Source organism: Aulonocara sp. 'chitande type north' Nkhata Bay, linkage group LG20 (genome assembly GCF_057382095.1).
Source record: "Aulonocara sp. 'chitande type north' Nkhata Bay isolate Kocher_YH1m ecotype deep benthic linkage group LG20, A_spYH_male_GT1.1, whole genome shotgun sequence".
Classification (NCBI taxonomy): Eukaryota; Metazoa; Chordata; class Actinopteri; order Cichliformes; family Cichlidae; genus Aulonocara; species Aulonocara sp. 'chitande type north' Nkhata Bay.
In genome coordinates, this window is record NC_141363.1 from 5,478,951 (window position 1) to 5,505,072 (window position 26,122).

Consider the following 26,122-nt stretch of genomic DNA (forward strand, 5'->3'; position numbering starts at 1 on the left):
TGCACCTTATTTTTTTGTAGCTTGTGTTCTGATGATATACAGTATAATAAGGCTGTCTGTCTTGGGTAGTTATGACTCAAAGATTTTAGTACACAGAGGCCTCGAGAAAACCTCCTCCCTCTCCTCATCAATCTGGAGATTTTGAGCTGCAACCTCACGTTTACCGAGCTCTTCTGCAATTCCAAAGTTACTGCCCGTCTAGCTTTCCTCAAAAACATCAATCACAAAATAACGGACCTTTAAAAAGGTGTCCAAACTGCAGCGTGGCCTCGCTTACTGTCAGCACCGCAAAGTTGTTTCATTACACCGATGTTAGTCCACAATAAACATGTAATGAATAAAAACTTTCATGCTTTAATGAATGGACAGATTAAGATTTAACTTAGTTTAATTCTAAACTGGCCACAGCTTTATGTAGTACGTGTTCTAAAAGCTGACCAGTAAAACCGGCAAAAGAGGAACACGACGCTATCAGGTACAACGCCAGATTTCTACCTCAGTATTGGTGGTCTTCTAACAAATTGCTGGGGCTGTCAAGTGAAGAATACAGAGTTCCTGATAAACTGCTACCCACCTGTGATGCAGCTAGTTCCTGGGAGAGGTCCTGGATTTTCTGCTGCTGCTGGACCAGCACCTCCTGGATAGAGAGCAGGGTCTGCTGCAGCTGGCTGACTGTGAAGAACAAGCAGAGTAAGAGATGACAAAGTGATTCAAGTTAGTCTTTTAAAAAAGAAAGAAAGAAAAAAAAGACGCGCAGCTTTATGTTTTATGATGAAGTTATTTAATTGATACAAAACAACTGTTTTCTTTCCACAATGACAGAACCGATGAGACTCGAGTCACTGATCAAAGCGGCCCTCTGAGAATTGTAATCAAAGCTAATACCGGGTAACTTTAGTCGCAGCTTTTTGGTCCGAGGCGTCGGGGGTAGATAGTGGGAAGGAGGGGGCACATAGGATGGAGGTATTAATCTCTAGTGTCTGAACTTAAATCAAATAACAGTCTCTAACCTTCCATTATCCACCCAGACACTGCCTTCTAATGCATCTTTAAATCCTCAAACGATCAACAAAGGAAAAAAACAAGGCTCTCATTTGGGAGGAGGCTGCCAGACAAAATGTCCCCCCTAATCCTAATAAATATTGTTCTTTTTCCATTGACTTTGAAGATTGAATTAGTTCAAGTGTTGGTGTTGGAGGAAGGTGTATGATTTCAAATAACACCAGGCACAGTTTGTTGCCCCTGCTTCCAGTCACGCGTGTATTACCAAACAATGCATTAAGTTTCCCCGAGCTGATTATATTACAGAAAACCAATAAACATTCATATAAATCATGGGCGTGTAAAGTGTTAAATCAAGCCTAATAGGATTAACATCAACAGATATTGTGGCGGTCCACTGCTGAGGTTGTCAGGCCAATGGTTAAAAGCCTGTGCTGCAGCCGGCTGGACGGGATGTAAAGAACCCCTGCTCTCACATTAACCCAGGCCAGGACAAAAGACAGAGCGCCTAGCTTTGGAGCTGGGCTTCTTTTGAAAAACCAGCACAGACAAAATATTTGATCTTTCAAAGACACTAATATCTTGCAGTGACACCTGTGTTTAAATGGGTGGAGTTGTATCAATATAGGTGGGGTGCTTAAACGTTTGATCTTTTCAAGCTTTCTACAGAATACGAGTTCGAGCAGGACTGCCGGTTGGGGCTGGAGACTTTTGTGCAAACAGTTTCAGTTTTTCAGTGAGTTTTGTAATCCAGAGTGCGACCAACCTTTCTAAAGACGGCAATAAAATTAAATGGTATGGCAACCCGTGCTTAAAAAGGTGTTACTATGACGGGGTGTGCACTTTAAACCGAGAGCTGCCCTATTAGTCTGCGATTCCACCTTACCACAAAACAGCTTATCCAGATGTGTGGGTCACTCTGCCAGCCTGTAATGCTGCGCCTCCCGAATTACCAACGCCACTGCATTTTCAGCCGTCCGCAGCTAAACTCTTTTTAATGTCTCTCCAGAAAGTTGACTCTTTTGTACGGCTTAGACTCGTATTCCCAGTTATCACAGATATGAAGCCAGGAATATTAATAAAGTCAATGACTTTGGCCAGGCATGAATCAGAAGGAGGCTGTAGCTGCGATGTGTGCGTGTGTGCATGCATTTGTGTTAGAGAGAATCAGAGGCAAGATGATGTGTGGTGCTTGCAGCTGCTGTGAGAGGGATGCACATTGTGCATTCAGTAAATTATTCAGTAAATACCTCAATATAATGTACACTACATATGTCCAGGCCTGTCTCTGTCTTTAATGGCCAGCTGGTCACCAATATGGCTCCCACCAACAAAGAGTGCCCAAACAGCCGCACAATTCCATTACAGCCTGGGCGCGCTGAAGTAGTTCCAAGATCCATTCATTAATTGTCTGTGTGAAGTTGTAGGCAAATCATAATGGGAGTCAAGGCCCTTACTCTTGAGCTGAGGCTGGCGAGAGAGACTAATGTAGTCCCCATTCAAAAGGATACATCACCTCATTGCGCCTGGCACTAGAGAAACACATGAACTTTAACAAAAGGAGGTTCGAGCAATTGGCAGCGGCGAGGCAGTCGGTCGCTATTACTCAGTGCAGAGAGGAGCGAGAGGGAGAGGAAGACAAAGAGAAAGCAGGGGGAGAAAACTCTCAGTGTAATTGCAACCCCTCTCCCCAACTGTTAACTACAACAGTCATTAACTACAATAGCAGTGTGGCTACTGCAGTCATAGCAAATTAGTTCCCTCTATTGACTGAAGAAAAGACCTGTGTTTTTTTTCTCTCCCTTTAGAGTCTCACCTTCACACTGGGAGAGGGGAAAAAAAAAACTTTTACTGAGAAATCCTGTCTTTGGTAGCAAACAAAACAGGGTTTGCAAGTTGGCAAATCTCCAATCAGTGATAAGTAGAGCAAGAATGGGCAGTGAAGTAGCCAGAGGAAATGTGTTTGCATAGTTGGGAGAAAATGACCATAAAAGAACATATATTTGTTAATCAGATTCAGGGCGGCACACCTTGCACGCGATCCTACACAATTGCAGCCCTCCACCTACCTTTGCCAGCCAGAAAACAATAGCATGGGTGTGACTGGATAAAATGATAACAGCCATATTTTCATCTGCACTACGTTGGTCCGTGACAGAAGCCATAAACTCAGATTCTCGATTTGTTTTCATTTGGAGATGACGGGAAAATCAAACAAAGGATGTCTGTATTTAAAATAATCAGATCGTATTTATAATCAAGTTCAGCCCCTCTTTGTCTCTCAGGCTAAAAAAAAAAATCTACATAAACACAGGTCTCTCACTATAGAGCCTGAAAAACAAGTGAGAGACGTAAACAATTTACTAATAGATTAATAATATAAGGTTTACACCTGTTTTACAAATGAAATATGAATTTTAAAAAATTCATTAAGGCCTACCAAATAACATTTGAGACAAAGCTTACCTAAACAGTGCGACTTTCTTTTAAGAAGTGGCATTAATGTTTCATTTAATACCCTATAACCTTGCATGTTTTAGAACTCCGGAACATTTGGTTTAATTTAAAGAATCTGAAAAGGCACCTTGGAAATAAAATGCCTTTTAATTATTATCATTAACACAAAACAAACAATACGGTGTGCCAGAGCCACCTGTCTGAAATGGGGATTGGTAGCTTTCCGGTGAAAAACACACTCTAGTTTAACACTACTGCTAACGAGACCAAAGTTTCTCAGAGTGCCTCTCTCATTTACGCCTCCCTGGATTTTTAATTATACTGACGAAGAGCACGGAAAGCATCTCTCTCCCCGCTTCTTTCTCTCCCTCCACGTCTGACAGCCAGGTTGAGATTCCTCACCTGTCCAACATGGGAGCCGCACCTGTCACCATGCACTTAATCACACCAGGCCCAGCGCTGAGCCCAGACGCCACACAGTGCCACTGCGACTCGTGCACATCATGCACACAAACACAAACAGACACATACACGCGCGCACAAAATTAAAATGAACTTTATGCCCACCTATGGGGAAGAGGGTGGATGATGATGATGGTGGCGATGGAGGTTTGGATGGGGGTGAGGTTGGTGCAGGGCGGAAGGGTGGGGGAGAGATGGATGGAAGGGGGGAGTGAGACGGGATGGGTGGGGTGGAAGAAAAGTTGTCATTTCCCAACTCCTCATTAATATTCCGAGGTTAAGAGCTTTTCAGCGAAACGTAATTAATTGAGCCCGAGCCTGACAGTAAACAAGCAATTTCAAATTAAAGCGAAATGACAGCGGCGTCATTTGTTAAAAACGCGCAGGGCCCCCGATTTTGGCGACAGATAAATGAGGGAAAATGTTAAGGAGGGAGAAAGTGATGAAGATATTAATCTTCACCTGTCTGTGTCAGCGTGCCACTCATTGCCGCAATGTTGCTTTCCATCCTCTGCAGATGCTCCTTGTCCTCTCGGCTTCCCATAATGAGGGGAAGGATGTATTTCTGCAATTAAAAGCATGGCACAATATTACACTTCTCTCTAGTGGATAGGGGGAGAAAGATGAGGAAAAGACAGGGCCACCTAGACGTGGCAGTCCAGGGTCAATGGCATTGTTTTATTGGACTTGTGCGTCACTGTCTAAAGTGCATGATTAGGTGAAAAGATTTCTAGAGCGGATGATAAAATAGGTGTGTACACACGTTCATATTGAAACCATTAGTGGGTAAGAAAATTAACAACTGTGATAACAGATTAGTCATTTTAAATATAGAGCAGAAAAGTCAAAAACCTGCTGCTTTTCTAAGCAAAAAGCTGCAAACCCAAAAGCATATTTTCAACATTATAAAAAGAATGAAACTGTGAAAAGGACAGTAAAAGCAAGAGACCAGCCTACAGGGAAAAACATGGTGGTGAACACTGAAAATAGTCTTCCAAAACCAAAAACAATGTCACTCTGTTTATCATCTCTGCCACTAAATAAACAAAACTCTACCAAATGATATGTATATCTGACAGCCAAATGAGGATGTTTGCTGCCCAGTGAGAGGGTTACCCAGACGAGCAGTTTGTGAGCATCTCGCTCAGTCCTTTTCATGTATGTTTCATATAAAGCTAATGTCCGCACATACATTTAGGGAACCACTGAACTGCCTTAAAATTATCTGTATATCTGTGTTTGTTTATTTGCTCTTAAGGCTGAGTAACTGCCAGTTTCCAGCTCTCTGCCGGGTTTTCTCTCCAGCTCAGGTGGCAGGCAGCCACACCAGTGCAAGTAATAAACACTTTTTAGAGAAAAAGATTAAATGGGTGTCAACACGAGGTAATTAATAAGTGGGTTGCTGAGAGTGTGGTGTTTACAAGGTGCACCATAACATAAATAAAGTATGGGCACAAGCCTGGACATATGGTGCGACTGGCGCTACACTAGTGACATGACAGCAACCTGTGCCGTCCCACCAGGGAATCCCACCTCCCAGGTGACCGGTGGCTGGCCAACACTGCAGCATGTGGGAAACAGTGGACTGGTACAGTCTGTGAATGTGCATGTGCAGCTTTATGAAAAGCTCTGTAATGAAAAAGGAAATAATAGGACATAACAGCACTAAAGGAAAGCAAGTGCATCTGACATGGTCAGCAGGGCAATATGTACATACATGATACCTGCTCCCCTTCTCTCTCCTCCATACACAAAGGAGAATGGGCTGTCACCTAGTCCAAGAGCTACTGCTAAAGCTCCTGTCCTCCTTTAAAACAAGAGTAATGGCTTCCACATGCCACTCAGACTACTACTAACAACTACTATGGGATTAATGTCAGCAGGGACAAGGGGCCTCCTGAGCTCTTGTTCAAGGGCTGCTAAGCCTGATAAAAAATAAAATAAAATAAAAAGAACGGTGAATACTTTTAGACTGTAGAATGTCAAAAAAATAAATGAAAAAAGTAGTTGTGTGTGGTGTCAGCAGATGTTTTTAAAGCAAAAAAATATCTATTTGAGGGGAGGAGAAAATGTGCTCAGATGACATCATGCTTTGACGTAAAGCAGGGTAGCTTTAATAACAAGACCAAAGTGCTGTTACATAGTGCAGAGGCGTCTTCTATTCTAGCACCGTAGTTCATCATAAACTAACGCTAACCAATTTTAATGTGATATAAGGGAGAGGCAGTGCAGACAGATGTCAGGATGTGGCATATTAACAGCACAACAATTGGTCACATTAAAACAAATAAATCAGTGATGAAACAGACAAAATGAGGTCGTGTAACTTGCCTTGTAAAGCTGATAAAAACAGAATGTGATACCCCCCATAATGATGGCAAGGGCACCATAGTCCCTCCACCTGCAGCCCGTTGGACCTGGACATAGAAGAAAGATTAAACATTAAGCTTTTGACATTAATATGCATATGCACTACTTTGCATGAGAGTGCTAGTTCAACTTATTTATATAGCCCCAAATCACAGCAACAGTGTCCTCAAGGTGCTTTATACTGTTGTAAGGTAAAGATCCTATAATAATAATAATAATAATAATAATAATAATAATAATAATACAGAGAAAACCCCAAACGACCCCCTATGAGCAAGCACTCTTGGTGACAGTGGGAAAGAAAAACTCCCTTTTAGCAGGAAGAAACCTCGGGCAAAGCCAGACTCAGGGAGTGGCAGCCACCCGCCGTGACTGGCTGGGAGTGAGGGGAGGAAGTCGGGATACAAGACAAGACACAAAAACTTGAAATGCAGCATTAAAAGTATTGCATAATTTCTTTTAAGAATGCTGACTGACCTTTGCACGATTAAACATTTAATATAACTCAACTAGCACTTCTTTCCATTAACAACCCCTGTGGTAAGTCTAGAGCACTTGCCTGTCATTGCAAATAACACATTGTCCTTGGCGTTGTTTTAGCGGGACAGCCACAGCAGCTCTGATTAGTGGTACTACAGCTTATTCTATAGCTCCTGATTACAGCTGAGACTGTAGTGCCACTGATTTTAAAAGGGTCATTGACCTTCCAGTATCCTTTTCTCAGAATCCCATTTTCCAGTTATTTTCCATGTAGCGCCCTCATGAAGACACGCATATACAGGAGAAACAGCCCAGAAGTGCAAAACTAAGAAAGTCGTGGCATTCACAGGTCATTTTATGACCATGCTAACACAATTAGGTCAAATGAAAAACACTTTTTGTTCAGTAATCAAAGATTACGCAAGTTGTGTATTGGTAATCACAAGTGTGTTCACTTTTGTTGCATTTCATTTTTGCTTAAAGCTTTGTATTTTGCAAAATATTTTGGTTTTGGTAAAACAGTTGACATTTAATTGATATTGAACAGGACTGTACTCACCTCTCTTGTGTGTATGACATAATAATGAACCCTGTTTAAGCAGAACATCTGAACCATAAGGGTTAAGCCTACAGAAATAAACATGCACTCTTTATTGTGCTTTTCTATTAAAGGCTACCATTGTCTTCCAATGGTAGCCTTTCAGGTGGGGGTGACAGGGGCAGATACAGTGTTTATATATAAACCTTCAAAACTAAACAGAAAGGTAAGAGAGAGTGTATTTGTGCTTTTAGAAGTCGCTGTCTTGCTGAATGACAGATAATGTGAAAGTGTGTCATTGTGCAAGCTGTCATCTGGGTAGGCCAACTGTCTGTCAAAGTGGAAATTCCCCTCTTAAGAGGAGAAGCATTCAACTGAAAATGTCACTAAACAACAAACAAGTCTTGAGGAAATATATGAGTTTTTCTTTATTTACTCTGGTGGGGCCAAAATGAATAGGAAATTATTAGAGGCTAGGCCACTGAAGCACACCATTGATATTCTATTACAGGTCTGATTTCACCTAATGGGTTATGTGGTACATGTTTACTGGCTTGAAGTAAGTAAACCAGATTGATTTTGTGCCTTAGCACTTGTGTGATTTTTACATGCAAATAAAATGAGAGACCCGCTGTCATACAGGACTACATGGTATATTTCCAAGGTGAATGCTACTTTATTCTCCATCTCAAGGGCACATTTCATTGCTTTTGCAGCACACTGCAATGATCCTGTAACCTTTCCTATCGAAAATTTTGAATCAATCTCCAACATCCATATGGTAACCACATAAATTTAGGTCTTCGTCATCATAGCTGAGATAGACTTGTCACCTATCCCAGAATACGGCGCATCTGAAAGGCCTGGAAGTCCTTGGGATAGGTGTTTGACCCTGAACAAGCCTCACTGCATCACCAGGGGTCTTCACTTTCTCTTTTCTCCTCTTTTAGGACCTTTCATTCTTTCCCCATCTCTCCTTTTTTCTATACCACTTCTACTTGTCCTTTTTTTTTTTTATTTGGTCACTTAAGCTGTGGAACTGTGGTCTCCATCCCCCGTTTTTCCAATCTCCTCTCAAATTTATTGGGTTCAGTGGAGGCCTTCCTGTCCTTCTACCGTGTGGAAATAGAGATCAGAGTATCCATTACTTCGACAGAGATGGATGCGGGTCCCTGTGCACCGTCCCCATAAGAAGGACATCACAGGGAGGTAGCCCCCTCTTTTCGGCATGACCCCCCATACAAGACTCCGCGCTCTCACCTCATTATGCAGTTCCCTTATAGCCGTTTTGATATAAAACCCTCCACTATGGACAGAGAGCTGCGAGTCTTCCTAACTACATGGCCATCCCATCAACATCACATTCATTACAAAACATGAGATGCTGGGGGAGTCAAGGACAGTGTGGTAATAAATGAGGGTGGAATACATCTGGAATCATTGTCATATGGGTTAAGCATTACGCGGACTTCATTCTGCATTGGTAAATCAGTGGACAGCACTCATAACCTCCTGAGGTAATAAAGATACAGGTTGTGGTGTGGGGTCTCGCCAGGAGGAACCCCTTGAAACAGAATGGCAAGAGACTTCATAAGCTTGTGCTCATATTTCCTGTGTCTAAATCCACAGTGCAGGAAATATATGTCGTATGCTACGTATAACCGTAATACTTGTAAAGAGCGAGGTATATGAGGAGCTACAGATAATTTAAACTAAACAGGGTTAACAAAAGCAAGAGGGAAGCTCTCTAACAACACATCTGCAAAGCACAAGGATCTCTGTTCAGTCTCAAATCTTTAAGTCTCAAACTATTTCTGTAGGGCATGCATGCATTTGCAGGTGCTAAAAAAGTTGAGAAAATGATATATGTACTCACTGAGCGGTGCAGGAGGGAGCTGAGCTGCATGGAGTGGATGTGCGGGCCCTGCAGGGACCAGAGGCAGTGCTTCTGTGGAGCCAGAACGCTGGATGGCCAACTCTACCTCTTCATCTGTCAGGCCTGTAATGAAGACACACACTTATAAGGCATTCGCAAAAATGTTCCCTTAATGGGAAAAACCAAATGGCTCTTTGGCTATCATAATGTATGCTTAAATACTTCCCAAGCCCCCCACAAATCTTTCAAGTAGAATTTAGAGAAAGTATGTCAAATCTCATTCAATTTCACAAAGACTCTTTCTCAAAAATGTATTTTCATTTCATAATTCGGAAATTCCAGCGAGAGTTTTTGATTCAGGGACATCCATCAAAGGAAGAGAGTGCGGAAAGGTTCACACAGTGAAATCTGAAACTCTGCTAGCCTATTAACTGCCACCAAAGGCAAAGAAAATAAGAGTCTGTCCACTTCTCCAGTTATATTTCCCATGTGGAGATTTCATACACCCCAGACAGTGAAAATGCATTATTTTAATTTCTTCATTGTAATGTAAATGTATTACATAATTTTGCAAATGCCAATATAATTTAATCTTCAGATCTTTTTAATGATTTTAGTGATGATTAAATTGCAAAGGGCTCCCCGATGGAGAATCAGAGGGGAGGAGGAAAAAAAATCTAATATGAACATCTCCTTTTGTGGCAAGAAAGGATTTTATTTCAGCCACCATATGCTGCCATTGCTGTGGGTCTCATCTTTTAATGAGCATCTTACTCTAAACAAAGAAAATAATTATAACTTTTGATGAAACATGCTGGGGAAAAAACAAAAAAACCCCCACATTTATAGCAGAACAAGTAAGAGAAAGCTGAAGACAAAAAACCAAAACTGGAACATATTGTAGTTCTTAGATGGAGAAAAGCACCTTATAATGAAGACGCAACACAATTTACATTAAAATATTTTATACTTCTCCAAGATTTTAGCCATTACTTCCTTCTGTAATTTCACTTACTTAATGATAGATAATCAGATTTGTAAAAGAGTCTTTTACTTAAACTATTCCCTCAGGATTTAGTTTCTCACACGCGCTGCCTAATGCTTCCTCCATCTTTTCAGAGATATTGAGAGAACGGAAAGTGTTCGTATGCAGTATTTCAAGTGACTGCTTCACGTTTTCATTAACAGAACAGTATCTGCACAGAGATATAACAGTTCTTCTACTGACCTCCAGAGTGGCCTATACGAGACAGCATACAATAACCTCCATGTGGATTGAAAGTTTTATGAGAAGTCAAATGTAAAGCAGAAAGTTTCAGTTCTGAAGGTGGACAAGATGTGATTTAAAACAAACAAAAAGGAAAAGAGAAACAAGTCCTCCCATTTGAATACCTGTTTAAGTGTTTAACTGTGAAGCAAATCTGAATTCACACTTGAGCATGTACCCGCAGGCCAAAAGAATAACAAATCCTGTGATAATCTAGCAGAAAGCTTATGCCAAGAGAGGTCCCTCCAGTCACCTATTTAAATGCTCAAAGGAATGGCCATGAAAATTGTTGAATAATTGAAGGCAAATATTGGCCAGCCTGTAGCAGAGCAGGTCCTGAGTGCCAGGAAGTGGTGAGCGCCATGCGCTGAGTTTGTGCAGTCAGACTGCACTGTCAAATAAGCAATAATGTGTCCCTGGACTCCTGTTTCATCTGACCGCAGCAGACTACATGGTGACAGACTATTGAGTGAGACATGCGATGATCTCAGTTTCACCAAATAAGACAAGATATATTAAAACAAAAGAAAAGAGACAAAAAAAAAAAGGAAATTTCCCTTCACCTTGAAATTTAAGGTCTTTAAAAAGGAAACAAAAAACTACATTTAGGCTGCTGTTGAGACCAATATATGTACATGTTAATAGCTCTTCACATCTTTGATGTTGTTTACGCAGCAAATGAAAGGTTTTTGTTTTTTACCCAACATCAAAATAAAATACCTGGAAATTCCAAAAGCTGATTTCCTGTGAAATTACAGCTTGCTAAGTTGTGTTTGAGGCTCTGATCTGTTTATTGCCGTGGGGGAAGACAACAGCAAACAAAAGAGCCCTCAGATCCCAAAGAAAAAGGAACAAGGTGAAAGTGAGTTTTACATATAAAAGGAAAAGACAAAAAAGGGATTGTGAAATTTATTATGGGTTCCAAAACCTGTGGAATGACCCCTGGACCCCCATTTCAGATCGACCTGTGGGGAGATGAATTTTTTAAGACATAAATTACACCTAATGACGACACCATAAAAAACAACAATAATGGAAAGCTATTCTGTATTTCATTATACTGTATTATTTGGTGCACCTGATACACGCAGTGCCTGTTTATGAGTCACCGTATTAGCAGATGCTCTGCCAAAGCATTTGCTTTGACCTTGCCATTCTCATTGGGGCATGAAATTACGGTGCTGGCACCTCGATATTACAGCTATAAATACTGTAAACTGCATATCTGGGCTACGTTTTCTATTGTCTTTCAACATAAACCTGATCGGTATTTATTTAAAGGAAAACCCATTGCTCGTCAGGTTATTTACAGCTCTATTTTCACTGGCTCATATTCTCTGGGTATTTTTTAAGGGCAAAGAGGCAGCAGGGCGCTAGCATTAAATCTATTTCTCCAATTCTGGCACTTCTGGACTTTATGGGTCAAGACCTAGCCTGGACAGCCAATTATAAGAATTGCTTACTAAAATATTTTGTGTGGTAAAAGGTGAATGCCTTTTTCGCTGTCCTCCAAGGCCTGAACTATGAAGTTGCCCTTGAGTGAAAATTACTTACATTTTGAATATTATGGGAAAAAAAATGCAAGCCAGGGGTCATAAATAGATGGAGGTCAATGGGTTATTAAGGAGAGGTTCAAACTGTTTCCCAAGCTATACTGCCGAGGGAGATTCTACATGTCATTTGGTTCTGTTCAACAGCTTGAACATTGCCCCTAAATAATGACCATTCTCATAGAGTATTCATTTATGTATTAAAAAAGGGGACTCTGCTCTCATTTCCCTGCTTTATCGCCTTGTAGTGATGACAAAGTGGGCAAGGCCTAGGCTAGGTGGCGCCGTGGAGTAATTTATAACCACATCAATCCCTTTACCTTCCATGCAGGCCTTGGTCATTGTCATTTTTGTCCGAGAGGTGAGTCACATAACCCCACTTACAAACAGCATCCTATTAATATCTGGGATGATGAACCTTACTCTTACCTCCATAGCAGGTATGGTAATAGACCAAAAGCCAACCCTAAGAGATTTCCCCTGACCCTCCATCAGTGGCCCACTTCTCAGGGTGAAATCTCTTAGGGTTATTTATTCAACTTAATAACAACTGAGACGTTATTAAAAAATAAATAAATAAATAAAAACAGTCACGCCATCATTTATATCTCACCAACTCCGAATGCCCTGTACCCGTTTCACATGCTGAAATTACCTGTACTGCAGCAAGTATGTACACTCCCTGTGTTTACTTTCCAAAACAAATTACCTTCGGTTTGTCAAACTAGGAGCGGCTGGGTGATGTCACCTTAGGTCCCACGGTCAAAGTGACACACTGAGAACTGGAAAATGTTGTTGACTTTGTCCTGAGAATTTGATTTTTTTTGGTAATTATGTGTGTAACTGCTAATTGTCTGGGTTAAATGGTGGTGCCAAAGTGGAGGCCCAATGCTCTTTAGTTGCTGCATCTGTTAATTGAAGAAGACATAGATGGCACAATTCACTAGATGAGAGTCTAGCGCATTATATTTCACTCAAACACAATAAAATTTACTTGATCTTGGCAGTCAACGACTAAGGCAAAATTGCTTCAAGATTGCAGTATGACAGTTTAAAATGCAATTCATTTCCTCACTCCTCTGTAAAAGACAGGGAAAAAAAGCATCTCTGGGTTTAAATCTTGATTTATATTACATCAAAGTGACAAAGTTTCAATATTTCAGCCAGCTTATTCAACTTCAAGGACTCTAGAAGGGCAGCTTGAAATATTGGACTGCATAATTGCCAATTCATACCCTGAAATTGACAGTTGAAGGAAAACAGAAAATTATATTTTTCAATGAATATTGAAATAAACCACACTATTAGGCTCTCTTTGGAAAAAACAGACATGTAACCAGAGAGGCATCCTTCAGTGCAGATTAGGGCACAAATGCGCTGGGAAATAATATGCACGACTGAGATTATTGTGTAAAGATTCTGCAACATGCAATCAAAGTGGGCCCTATTTTCCCCTTCATCAGCTGTCCAGCGTAAGTACTGGCAGCAAGAGGAAACCAATTTAAATTCCACTCTACCAGGAGATGGTATTGTTTCATTTTATGTGTGCTTTGACATTTCTGGCTGTTAATATAGAGTAAAATCCAGAAGTATTTACATAAATATGACATTAAACTGTATTAGAAATTAAGACTGACACATTTGCTGTGGTGACTGTGGGAGAAGGAGGATGATGATTGAGTTTCTTTGTCAAAAGGTTGAAAGGACAATACATGCTGGGTACAGGAGCATGCAAAAGTCTGAGCACTGGCCTGCTGCCGCCTGTATAAAAGCTTATTGTGGCTCAGCAAGCAGTCACCAATGAACAAGATTACTAATCTGATTCAGTTTACCAACGAGTTTTATGGGAGGAAAATGGAAAGTTTCAAAATCAAATTCTTGTCAGTATTGATGTCGATGCTTCTGAGAAGATGAACAAAGGCTAAAAGATATTTTGTACTGATACTTCATTTTATTTTGTTACTATGAATGTAACCCAGAAGTGCAATTCATACAATAATTTATGAATTAACACAAACACCGGCACGATAAAGTTATTTTGTTTAAATTCCCACAAAGAAATATTTCAATCAGGAAATGTGGTATACTGATGAAAAAGGTCTGACAGGTGATTCATCACTTAAAGTACACTTTACTTTTATTTTTAGCAGTCAGCTAAGATTAGTTCCTTACTAAGCGGCATTGCGGTGCAATATCTGGGTTTGATGCGCAGCTTAAAAAAAGCCTTTTCCTGATATAATTTCCTGTAATATGATCAACGTCGATTTCTAAGACAAAAAAAATTACTGTACTTAAATAAAATCACAAAAACACAAAGCAACTGATTTAATAAAGCACGATAGTAACAGTAGAGCTTTTTTCCTGAAACAGGAGAAATCTTAAAGCTTGAGTATTGGATTTAAACAACTTCCAGGTTTACTGCTGTATGACTGTACAAGTCAAGAGTTATCCTAAGAATACTGCAGAGTGCAAACATACTTTGTGCTTAGTGTTTCATTGCCCATATCTCCCATCTCTCTCTGTGTAAGATCGATGTCCTTATGCAAATCCAGAGTTCTTGTTTAGATCTACAGCGGAACCGATTTTCCAAAATAAATCTGCATTAAAGCATCATACATATTTCATGGACTTAAAGTGCAGTAAGAGCAAACCGATTTGGATAGTGGAGCTCCGTGGAGTTTGCATCAAGGCTGAAAGTAAGAAGAAAATAAGGTGCAGCATGGCATCCTTTGACAATAATGAGGCCTTGTTACATTTCAATTAACCAACAGCAGACTGATAACATGCCTTAGTTGTTAATAATGAAAGAAAAAGACAAAAAAAATACATTTCAAATGATATCAAGAGAGCCATATGAGATGAGTGTAGTAGCAGCCGGCAACCATGGATTTGGTTTCGGGTTACCTTTCCTAGTCACAGAGCTTTTAGGCTCACTTTTCACTGTTTGGCTGAATGCAAAGTCCCTAAGCGCTGTACAAGTACAGTCCCCACACACTGAACTGTCTCACTGCAAATTTAAATAAAAACACTCCCCACAAAGTGTTTATCCAAGGTAAAAGACACACACACACTGTACATACTATTACAGCTCAGCCATAGGCTGACTGTTATAAATACATGGCATAACACTGCAGCTCTACTGCTGCATTATATTGAACTGACTTAAATGAGTTCAGAGTAATAAAGCTTTTTGCAACTTTTATTGCACAAACAATATTCTACTGTGTGTTAGAAATATCTCAATGAATTGCAAAGAAAGTGAAGAGCCAGCAAACATTCCAACCTCCCCTGCTTAGAAAACCTCCTCGTGCCGTGCCTCAAATTTACGATAACTGTTAAATTAAGTAAAAGGGTTAAAATGCTGGAAGGCAATATTGATAATTCCATTGAAAATGCAGAGGGAGTTTGTCAATATTAATTTTCCTGAACCCAAAGGAGCATCCAGACTGGTGTGTCATTTATTCACAGAGCCTGAATCATGCTCTCTGAAGCTAAATCGACCCCTATTAGGCCCCCCTGAAGGCAAAGATCCATGGCCACAACCTTTGACCCCAACAGAATGATCTTACAAAAAATAGCATATGTATCTTTGCCAACCGCATTTTGTGGATTGTAATACCACAGCCATTTTCCCCCAAATTATGTATACTGTTCACAGCTTTCAGCTTTCAGCATAAATCAAGCAAATGAGAAGTCTCTCACCTTTTTTCTTCAAGAAGGTTTTTCTGAGGGCCAAGGGACTCTGATGTACTTTTGGGTTCTGTAGAAATTGTACAGCAGTGGTAATCTGGGGAGAGACAAATGTGATTTAATCCCTCGTAATGATATAACATGAGAGGAAGAAGATAAGCTTTGCAGCAAACTGATGCTTTTCACAGCACAAACAACAGTCTAGACCTTCTTTAAGAAAAAGGTTCATTATCAGTCCAACCCCACAGGAAAAAAAGAAAAACCTTAAATGGATTCCATTTGATAGTTGCTTTTACGCTCCCCCCACACCCAGCAGTGAGGAAAAAGACCACCTGACCACTTTCCAGCTAAATGTGGGGAATGACCAAATCAGCAGTTATAAAATTAGCCCATCAAGAGTGCTGGACAAATGGAGTATGGAGCTTAATTTGCTATTACCCTCTTAAAGACAAACTTCCATTCTTAAGTGCGGAGTGGAAGAAAATCTATACTTAATGCAGAGGTGATCATTTGTATCTAATAACTTGAGAATCCTAGGCTGAAAACTTCTGTAATTCTTCCAGTTAAAAACCTGCCATGATCAAATCACCCAGCCTGAATGTTGTAATGACTTGAAACGTTAATGCACTAGAACGTTAAATAGCATCAGAACACCAGTAGTTTTAAGTGCATTGCGTTCATCGATTCTATTATGTTTTCCTTCGAGATGCACCTTAATTTTCCACCCCAGTATGCATTTCCAAGAATTGGAGGGAGGGGAAAAAAAATCTTCCTCAAATGGCATTAAAACATAAATTTGAAGTGGGCGCCATGAAGTGGCGCCTCCTAAAATAGATAAATATGTAAGAACACAGAGAAAGGGGAAACACACTAGAGAGGAGGTTTCGATGACTTATTATCGCACCTGTGGTCCCCGTGATTCAATTGTAAAAGTCATCCCTCTAATAGGTTGAAAGGTTTTGATTACTCTTCTTTTCTCTTAGTGTTGAAAGATACAAAGTGATTGAGCGCCCTGCCAGTGGTAATTCATTTTGGGTAATGCATTGCATATACTAAGAACCTGTTTCAATCCAAAAGAATTGCAGTTTAAACTTGTCCAAGTGGCAGTGAAGCTGTTTAAAAAGTGAGATTTCTGTCACAAGCACACAGTACAGTAGAGAATTATAGCGCAGGCATCTTTAAGAAACTTAGCAAACGCGGATTACAAACAAACCTAAAATGAACGTCTGAATAATAATAACATTTCTTCTTTATACAACCCAGTGAACCTTTCATTAAAATGCACCATTTTGACTTCATGAGATCGCTGCCACAACTGATGTACACACTAATCTACATTTTCACTGGGACAACACGGTGACCTTGATGTACACAAGGGTTACGCAAGAGGTGCGGAATTTCCTGGATCTCTATATATGCTGAGAGCTTTATTAAAGCCAGTCACCCGGAACCTTCATTGTGACAACCAGATTAAACCATTTGCATGGTGACCCCGTAACTGATGTTCTGGGCCAAAAGATACAGTCAAAACACAGAGAAAATATCCCTTTGATAAAAAAGACAAAAATCACTCTAGTGCTTGCAAGGCGCTCACTGTCCAAGTCAGTGAGCCATTACCACAAGTCACAGCATGTGGTAATGGCGGAAACTAGAGATAATAAACACACTAAAATCTAATACTCCAATATTTATTACGGTAAATAACAGAGTTATATACAGGAGGCCCGCTGAGAGGTAATGACCTAACAGGGAAAGAATATGCTGAATGAGCAGTCCTTGTTTACATTCGCTTAAAATTTCAGTAGCACAATATTGACAAGAAAATTGTATCAGCGTTAACAGGCGTAAGTGTGACATCTTAGTAAGGACCGCAGCTAGCTCAGCGGCAAACTAATGAGGCAAATGTCCATTTGGTTAAAACTGTTGTGGTAGATCTTCAGGGAGAGGAAAAATGCACTTCTTAGCAGATGACATAGATGCTTTGCACAAGTTCCATCCAGACATCTCAATCAATTATAACCACATTGCACAGATTTCAGTCTTGTTATTGACTTATGGATCACCCCAGTTATAGTGTTGGGTAGCACACAACTGGGGCTTTTAGGAGGGCGGGGGTAAGATGGATAACAGTACAAGGCGCATTTGAGTAGACAGCATAAATAACTAAAACTGAAATTAGGTGAATTTCCTTCCTTGCAGGAAACTGGTAAATGAATTTTGGTGCGAAGAACAATTAGGCTTCTTTGTAATACCTCTTGTAAAGGTTCGACTCCTAATGCACCAGAGTGCTCCATGTTAAGAGCGATAATCTTTGCAAACCAGATAACCAATAAAGTGTCAGGTAAAGCCGAAAAAGAGGTGAAAACTCAATCACAGAAAGAGATAACATTAACCAACACACTTAAAGAGAGTGAACTTGATGAACGGACAAGATTACAGAAATGTTATTGAGTTTGAATTGGACAAGAATTTGCACTGCACTTGTCTGAAAATTACAACTGCAATACCTTGAATTGTGAGAAATGAGGCTGCAATCCAATTATGTTCGAACTGCATGGATAGACGCCTGAGGGAATCCATGTAACCAGTTGTATATTTTTGCCCCAACTAGTAACGGCACTTAACCATAATATACCGTAAGACCCACCTATGGATATTTTACAGGAATTCAAGAGCAGGTGTGAGCATCTGGGAAATTCAGACTTTCGATCATCAGACACCAGTTTGTGGTATATCTTACAATTGATCATTTGGGCTGGTTTCTGTATTTGTAGCTAGTTTCAGTTTTAAAGTAACCAGAATTTTAACCACGAGAAATTAAAAAGAAATCTGAGAAGAGAGAAAAGATTTGTGTTTTCAGTCTGAATTATTTAGGCCAACGCAAACCACTACTTATCGAGTAATTACTGTGCAATACGGTAAAAATGCAGTTTTAGGGTTGCAAACATTCTTGGAATAAACAAGAACACTGATAAAAGATACCATACCAGAGTTTAAAAAAAACCAAAACTCAAGATTTTCCATCCACAGTCTCGTGGTATCACATATTCTTATCTAAAACACTTCAAACAATTCAAAAAAAAAAAAGAAAAAGAAAAGAAAAAGACGAAAAAAAAAAAAAAAGAGAGTGCAACATCAACTTTTTATATTTTTGAACAGGAAATGACTGGCATGTACTGAGCAACTCTTTGCTCCTTATCTGTTCTGCAAAAATATGTACACAATTTGTCTGCAACATTGAAAAGATTTGCAGGACTTGATGGAACTAGAAGCTGGGTGGGGGTGCAATTGAGGGTCTAAAAGGAAATCATTAGCAAGTATAGAATTCGGGCTCAGTGTGAATCAATTCATTCCAAATTGCCCTGGCCTGTACATTTGTGGAGAAGTGCCCCTGATATAATAACAGACTGATAGACATGAACAAAAATTGTGTTAAGCTAGTCTCAAATTTCCCCCCCAAACACACGTTTGGAGGACCAAAAGCAGGAGAAAGTGAGAGACGGCGAAAAATGAAGCTCTATATTAATTTGGTGCTTTCATGGATGATCTGCTATCAGGGGCAGCTGTCTTAAATGACTTAACCCAATACCTTTCTGATATTAGAGCCCTGCCAGAAAGGAATTAACTTTTAATGCAATTATTGTATTTCCTTTAGTTGCCTGACTGCTTGATGTGGCCAACAGTGCTTTTTAATCTTTTTAAAAGAGCAGCTTTAAATGCCCTTCTAATTGTGACAACCTTCTTGCCTTAATGTGACCTTTAGTGGAGAAAGCAAGGCCACTTGGGAACAGCTATAGGGAATTACTGACCCTGAGAGACATCAGGAAGTGAGGTGCAGAGCTGGCCATTTAGCTAACATCCACAGTTGTTCAGACACTCCAGGAGCTTCAAGGGCCCTGCTGGAGACGAATCTTTCTAACAATGACTGTACAAAAAGAACCCTTCATTTCTCACTCATTGTTGCTTGTCCCTTCATGTGCAGTGCTTTTTCAAAGAAGTTAGAACGTTACAAAATGAAATGAGAAGCAATTACCGAAACTTGTCTTCAGCATAAGCAAAATCTGATAAAGGGTTACTGGTTAAACGTGGGCATTTCTAAACTACTTTGCATCTGTTCACACGTTGCCGGGTTGGCGTTTTGTGTGTTACACTCTGAAATGTGGTCAATCTTTATTGAATTATCCTAACTTTTGAAATTTAAAGGTCAGAGTCAACATTTCAGCAGATGAAAAAGGGTCATGGAAAACTTCATTGACATTTGCGATGCAAAGGTTTAAAAATAACATGCGCTGTATCAGTGTCAGAGCCATGGGCAAGGCTACGATCATGACATCAAAAGCATATTATGCAATTTTTGTAAAAGGGGGGGTTGGTGGACGGAAATTGAGCTTTTTTTTTTTTTTTTTTTTTCAAGACCACTGCATATAGAGAACAAACTTTCCATTCAGCAGCATTTCCCTATCAAAGTTCTGACATCACAAACATGGAAAAGTTGAGTGGTTTAGTGGTGAGAAAAACCGAGGGCCGTAGTAGACTGTATTCGACAAGGCCACTGACAAAAAGGTAAAAACGCACTTAATATGATATTGTGAATAACGCTACGCTTGTCAAAGAGAAAGAAAGGGGGGGGGGGGGGGGGGAGGAAGCTGCATTGTTATTTTCGAAATACAAGCAATTTTTAGAAAAGTGTAAAACTTTCAAAACTGTGTTTAATTTGCTGGAAATGTTTCGCTTCCTTTAAACTTTAAGTTCAGAATTGTCGTCCCCCCCCCCCCCCAAAAAAAAGAGAGAAAAAATGTTTTATTGGCTTCTTTTTTTACTGACTTGCAAAATAATTGAACTTCTTTCAAGAGCCGGTTGTACAGGGTAAAAAAAATATCCTCATTCTGCAGAACGAGCAGAATAAGAAAGTAGCTGAAGCTGCCACGTGTTTTAACGGAACATGAAGCAACAACAAAGTCATGTGCTTTGTTTATTCTTGCGAGATCTAAACATGAAGACAAACAGGTGGCACTCGGCCAATTCAAAACTAGCCTGACAGATACGCTATAAAGCCGAATCTGACATTTCTTAATGTGCAACTGTCAGTCGTGCTGCCTGGGGTTGCCTTTGCTAAACTAGTGAGACAGATGACTGTTTAGATAAGGACATCCCCAGTGGGGCTCCGAGAGCCCCGAGAGCCCTGATGACTAAAGACGTGCGACTCTGTGAGTGACACCTCACTTTCACTTACTTTGGGCAAAAATACTGCCTAGCCCTATACATTCCTTTTAATTCAGGTAAAAGGCCCAAACCATGAGTTTGAAGCTGCTCTCAGAGATGAGGGTCATCAGAGATTAACCCATGGCACTTTAGCAGTGGGGGTGCAAGAAGCGAGTCGCAGCGAAGCACAACAAACTACTTAGCTACCACAAAACATTCCAGCCCCTTCTCAGCTGCAATCCAGTAATGGATACTTCCTCAGCTCCTCGATTGGTCAAAATGTTTTCATACAATAATTTAATTCAGAAACACATTTACAAAGCAGGAGTAATCAATTTTAATTAGTTGATTTTTTTTTTCATTCGCATAAAATTTAATGTACTGCCATCGATCTCCTTTGTTCTTTAATGCAGTGGCTCTTTCCTGTAATTCGAAGCTTTTTCTTTTTTCTTTCTTACGCAGTCAGTGATGACATTGTGTGACAAGCAGCTCAGTGTGCTTTTCAGTGACCGTTTTCAAAACATGAAAATGCTCACAACGCAACTTTATCTACGCACAGCGTAGCAAAAAGAAAATGTGGTCATAATGTGGTCTGTAAATGCGTCGAGTATGAAAAATGTTCTGTTTAGAAATGACTCCGGTCAAATATACGAGAAAAACGTTTGAAATAGAATAAAAGACACTAAACTGTCAGAAACTTTCTGATCATTTCTTGCCGATTTAAAATGTATCATTAAAATGTTTTTGAAAAATCAAAAAGATAAACAAACAAAATAAACAAAAGCAGCAAGAGTTTCATGTATGGTTTAACAACAATAAACAGAGTTTACAATGAAAACTTAGATGAATGGGAAGCAATAGAAAGTGCTGTTATAAAAACACAAACACTCTGTAGTGTTTTTATGGAACGTTTTAAAATAGCAAATTTCATAACAAAATCTACACTGAGGTTAACACAAAATGGCTAAACAGTTATATTATGCCATATTTATATGGCATATATATAAGTTCAGTTCTTCGGTAAAGAGAAATGAGAGACGCAATTTGCTACGGTAACATAAAGAAGCACAGGGTCTTTTCTTAAACCTGCCACTGCTCTGTGTGTTGTCCTTCACATCATCAGGGCCTGCCGGCCTTTCACATTCAATTAGTTGATTGAGGCAAAATGCAAGCGGCACCAGCAGCAAACAACGTGAAGCTTGTGTCCAAGCGACACACCACAGAAGTTGTGTTGTGGTGTCAGGAGAAGAGCTGCTTCCGTCACAAGCAACTTACAGTGACAAGCCTATCCTCCTCTGTTCATCCAAAACTGCTCTGCTCACTGAGGAAGCACCCACCCATGGACACAAACTCATACACACGCATCCTGCAATGCATACAACTGAAGCACTACAATAGGCAAATAAAGCCGAGAGCTGCGGCGAAGATGCAGCGAGTTGGCATCAGTTTTGTGTGCAGTCCTGCTCGCCTGCCAAATTGACTAATAAAACTAAAATAGAGAGACCAGTGACAACAGAGAGAGAGAGGTATCCTTTTATTGATCAAATTATTCCTTCTTGGGTACACTGTGCCACTGGATGAGCCTATGCTCAGAAAGACAACTAGACAGATTGTGACATTCCAGTGACATTGTAATTGTGTGTCAACCCTTTTCCAGTCAATAGGCTGAATGCACTAATCATGTGTCTTGGATCAGCAATTTCATGGTCTTCAAAGGGGACCAGGAATTGGTGGCATGACCCTGCATACAGGGTTAGACCCCTCTTTCCTCAGTGAGTTCCACAGAGAGGAGAGGGGAAGGATGGTGTAAAGGGAGACGCGCCAAGGAAGGCACAGAGCCAGGAAAGATGAACATCGCCATCTACTGGCCAGGGCTGGCAGAAGTGGCATACGAGGGGTGGGGTTGGCAGTTTACCCTTGCGGCCTGTCTTTCACTGAGACCTGTCAGAAACATTTAGACACACTTGCCAAGACAATGGGCCACACATCTACCGTAGCAGACAAGTCAGGCTGAAATAAACATCGAACCAGGGAGGAAACTTAAGCCAGCAGGCCTTCGTTTGGTTTTGGAGAAAGAGAGCAGCGGCAAGAGTCTGCTCCTGATCACACTAAGTGACAAAGAAATGTGTTGGCTAATTCTCTTTTTTTCCAGAGGCATCCAACCACCGCTAAGAGTCTAACCTCGAGAGTAGGAAAACCATAAAGAGTGGGGTGCTGACAGCAAAAAACAGAACAAAACAAACAAACAAACAAACAAAAAGCAGCAATCACCAGGGCCAGAGAAGAGAAGAAGAAGAAGTACCACTTGTATTTCTTTTTTAACTCTGAGGGGAAAAAAAGACAGCTCATAAAAAAAAAAGCAATTTAGTTTAACCTTTGTAAACCAGATAACGATAGACGATGAGCGAGTTATAAAAAGTCACCGTGATAAAGCGATAAAATGTGTAACATCTGGTTTATACATGCCCCGCCTAAACGTTATCCTTCTCTTTTGAGAAGTGCACACAGAATTTTCAGGTTTTGCAACATGGCTGCCTGGTGATCTAAACTTAAGAGACTCTCATACAGCACATAAATTTATACGATTTATGTTCCTCCTTTTGATCTCAAATCAACATCTTAACACTTTATGACTACGTGACAATCAGAGGCAGTGGTCAAAGTTTAGGCGTCGACACCCATCTTAGCTGAACATCGAGTCACGCGGTGACAGGAGAAAATACATGTTTTACCATGCGCCTCCAAAAGAAAGAGAGAGAGGAGACAACCCACAGTGAACCACTATAATGTCACACGAGGTGGCGTGTTACAGCAAAAGGGGCTGAGTTGGCAAGCAGCTCAGCAGCAGACGCACACCTGTTCTGACATTTTCTGTCGACCTTGACACAGAAAACGCACGACAATGCCACTCTCAGTATTTTAAAAGTACAGGCTGTTTGACGAAGCCCCTTCACTTCCCCTTTTCTCATCCCCATGATACCCAAAACCACTTTCCACACACTTTTGGAACCATGACGCAGCACGTACAGATGTGAGGGGGAACAGACAGGTAGCAGTGCCATTAAAAGAATGGAGAAAATCTAAAAGGAGAGACAGGCGGAAAAAATAAATAAATAAAAAAAATCTGTGAGTGAGTGAAATTTGGAGACAACCGAAGGCCGCTGGGCGACTGTCAGAGTTGGCTGACTCTTTCCACAGGATTGCATGCCGCCAATACCTCGCTTAAAATCCCACAGTCCACAGTAAACACAATCTGGAAAGGACGGAAAGGCCTCAGCCTCGCCTCTATTTATTCCATTTCTAACGTCTCCTTGTCACCCTTTCTTTCGAAATTCATGACAGAGCTACAATGCATCCATCCATCTACTATTTTAATCAAAGAGAAAGCAAAGTGCTGCTGCCAGGAGAGCTGCACAGGAAAACAAATGCGATCTTCCTGTTAATCACTGCATTAACAAGAAGTTGACAGTCTTGAAGCACATGCTGGGGAGGGGAGCCACTCCAGGTGTTGGGTAATTGTCAGTTGTGCCATTGGCTATTTATTTATTTATTTTATTTATTTATTTTTTAACTACTGTGTCAATGTCTGTTTGACTCCTGGTTTCCAGTTGCTCTCTACCTTTAAATACAGACAGAAACAAGAAGACTCTGGATGAAGGCGAAGGAGTCTACCTATTACCAGTGCCTGATGAAGTGCTTAATTTTAAAGGTTAACAAGGGAGGCCTAAAATAAAATAACATGAAAACACACACAAGCTCCTTGACTATTCTAGAAATTAAGAAAATAATAAAATCATATTTGGTGACTTTGAGGCAAGAAAATGTTTTAGAAAAAAAAAAAACAACTTACCAACACACAGCAACTTGTCAGATTTATTCACTTGGCCCTTTTATTAAAAGAAAAAAAATCTGTTTAATCTCTTTAACTGCAGGTGCAAGGATCCAGTTTCATTTTCCAACCAGAAACATTACAGTTTTTACTGGCATTACACTTCTTAGCCACACCTCTAAAGTCTAATTGGAGCGTAATATTTTCGTTCAAGTGCTCCATTTTATCTTAGTTTCTATATTCTGTCACTTTCATTTTAGCCTACAGAGTAGCATACTATCTTTTTTTTTCCAGATTTCTCAGATAAAGCCACAATCTCAGGGCGCCACACACAGAGAAACTCTGAAATCCCATTAGCATTTTGCTTTCATTATTTTTAATCAAACCCTGAAAACTGACACATATTAATTAATATCCATTACCAGTTTTTTTGCCCCCTCTCCCAGAGAAGACGTTCGGGGGGGAAAAAAGAAGCAATTAACTTAACAAAATAATCAAAAAAATTGTTACAGAAATCTCTGATAAATGTCATGTGAGGTCCCATCTAAATGTAAGAAGTGTAATACATTCTTGCTGTCATATTCCATTAAACTGCTATTACAGTCTTGATAGAACTATTAGTCACTACATTATTAATAACATTAATGTATTTACATTTTTGGTGTACAAGCCTGCTTTCATGCAATAATTTATGAAGGCGACTTCAGATATGTTATAATGTTCCCCATCGAGCCTCTTTTGTGCTTATTATTGATTGTGAAAACAGTCAAAAACTCCAAATCTAATATCCCTCTGCCCTCCCCCATACCCCTTAATGTATTGGAGTGGTCTGTTTACATTAAGGACTGGAATAAAGTGCATTTACATCTGAAGCATAAGTTCATAATTTACATTCTAACATTTATTAGAGGTGACAAACGAGCATTTGGTCCACTCGTGCTTTTCCACAATGCAGCACTCATTCAATCCATATAAATTACAGCTGGGATAGGGAGTGCAAGAGCAAATTATTTTATTATATGTATGCATGTATGACTCTATAGGGGGTTACTAAGACAAACAGGGAATTACTTGATTAGGCCAACCGTGGTTTACAAAGAAAGAAATATGAGACTGAGGGTTAGGCCAATGAAATTTTAGCATAAATGTTTGGCTCTTATTCAAATACCTAAAACACACAGACTGCTGTATTGCCGTGGTACTACACTGCACTACTGTGCATTTCATACAGGGTAGAAACAGCTCTTTTAAATATTGCCGTTCCAATAGCTTATCCTTAGTTAGCACTAATATTATTCAATTAAAAGAAACTTGCCTAAAAGGCAGTATTATATTACATAATTAGACAGGGCAGCATTTTCAGAAGTGTAGTTACAAATGCACTGAGGGGATCCCAGCA

The 26,122-nt window shown here is 40.1% G+C and overlaps 1 protein-coding gene across 1 annotated transcript in view; it reads right to left on the minus strand.

Moving 5' to 3' along the window:
• pex14 (peroxisomal biogenesis factor 14) overlaps window positions 1–26,122 on the minus strand; it is a 45,286-nt gene that overhangs the window by 10,688 nt on the left and 8,476 nt on the right. Inside the window, exons 3-7 of the mRNA XM_086277554.1 lie at window positions 15,705–15,789; window positions 9,186–9,308; window positions 6,253–6,338; window positions 4,384–4,486; window positions 575–672 (exon numbers count right to left, since the gene is read on the minus strand). Of these exons, the coding sequence (XP_086133680.1) occupies window positions 575–672; window positions 4,384–4,486; window positions 6,253–6,338; window positions 9,186–9,308; window positions 15,705–15,789 (495 nt within the window). The remainder of the gene's footprint in view (window positions 1–574; window positions 673–4,383; window positions 4,487–6,252; window positions 6,339–9,185; window positions 9,309–15,704; window positions 15,790–26,122) is intronic.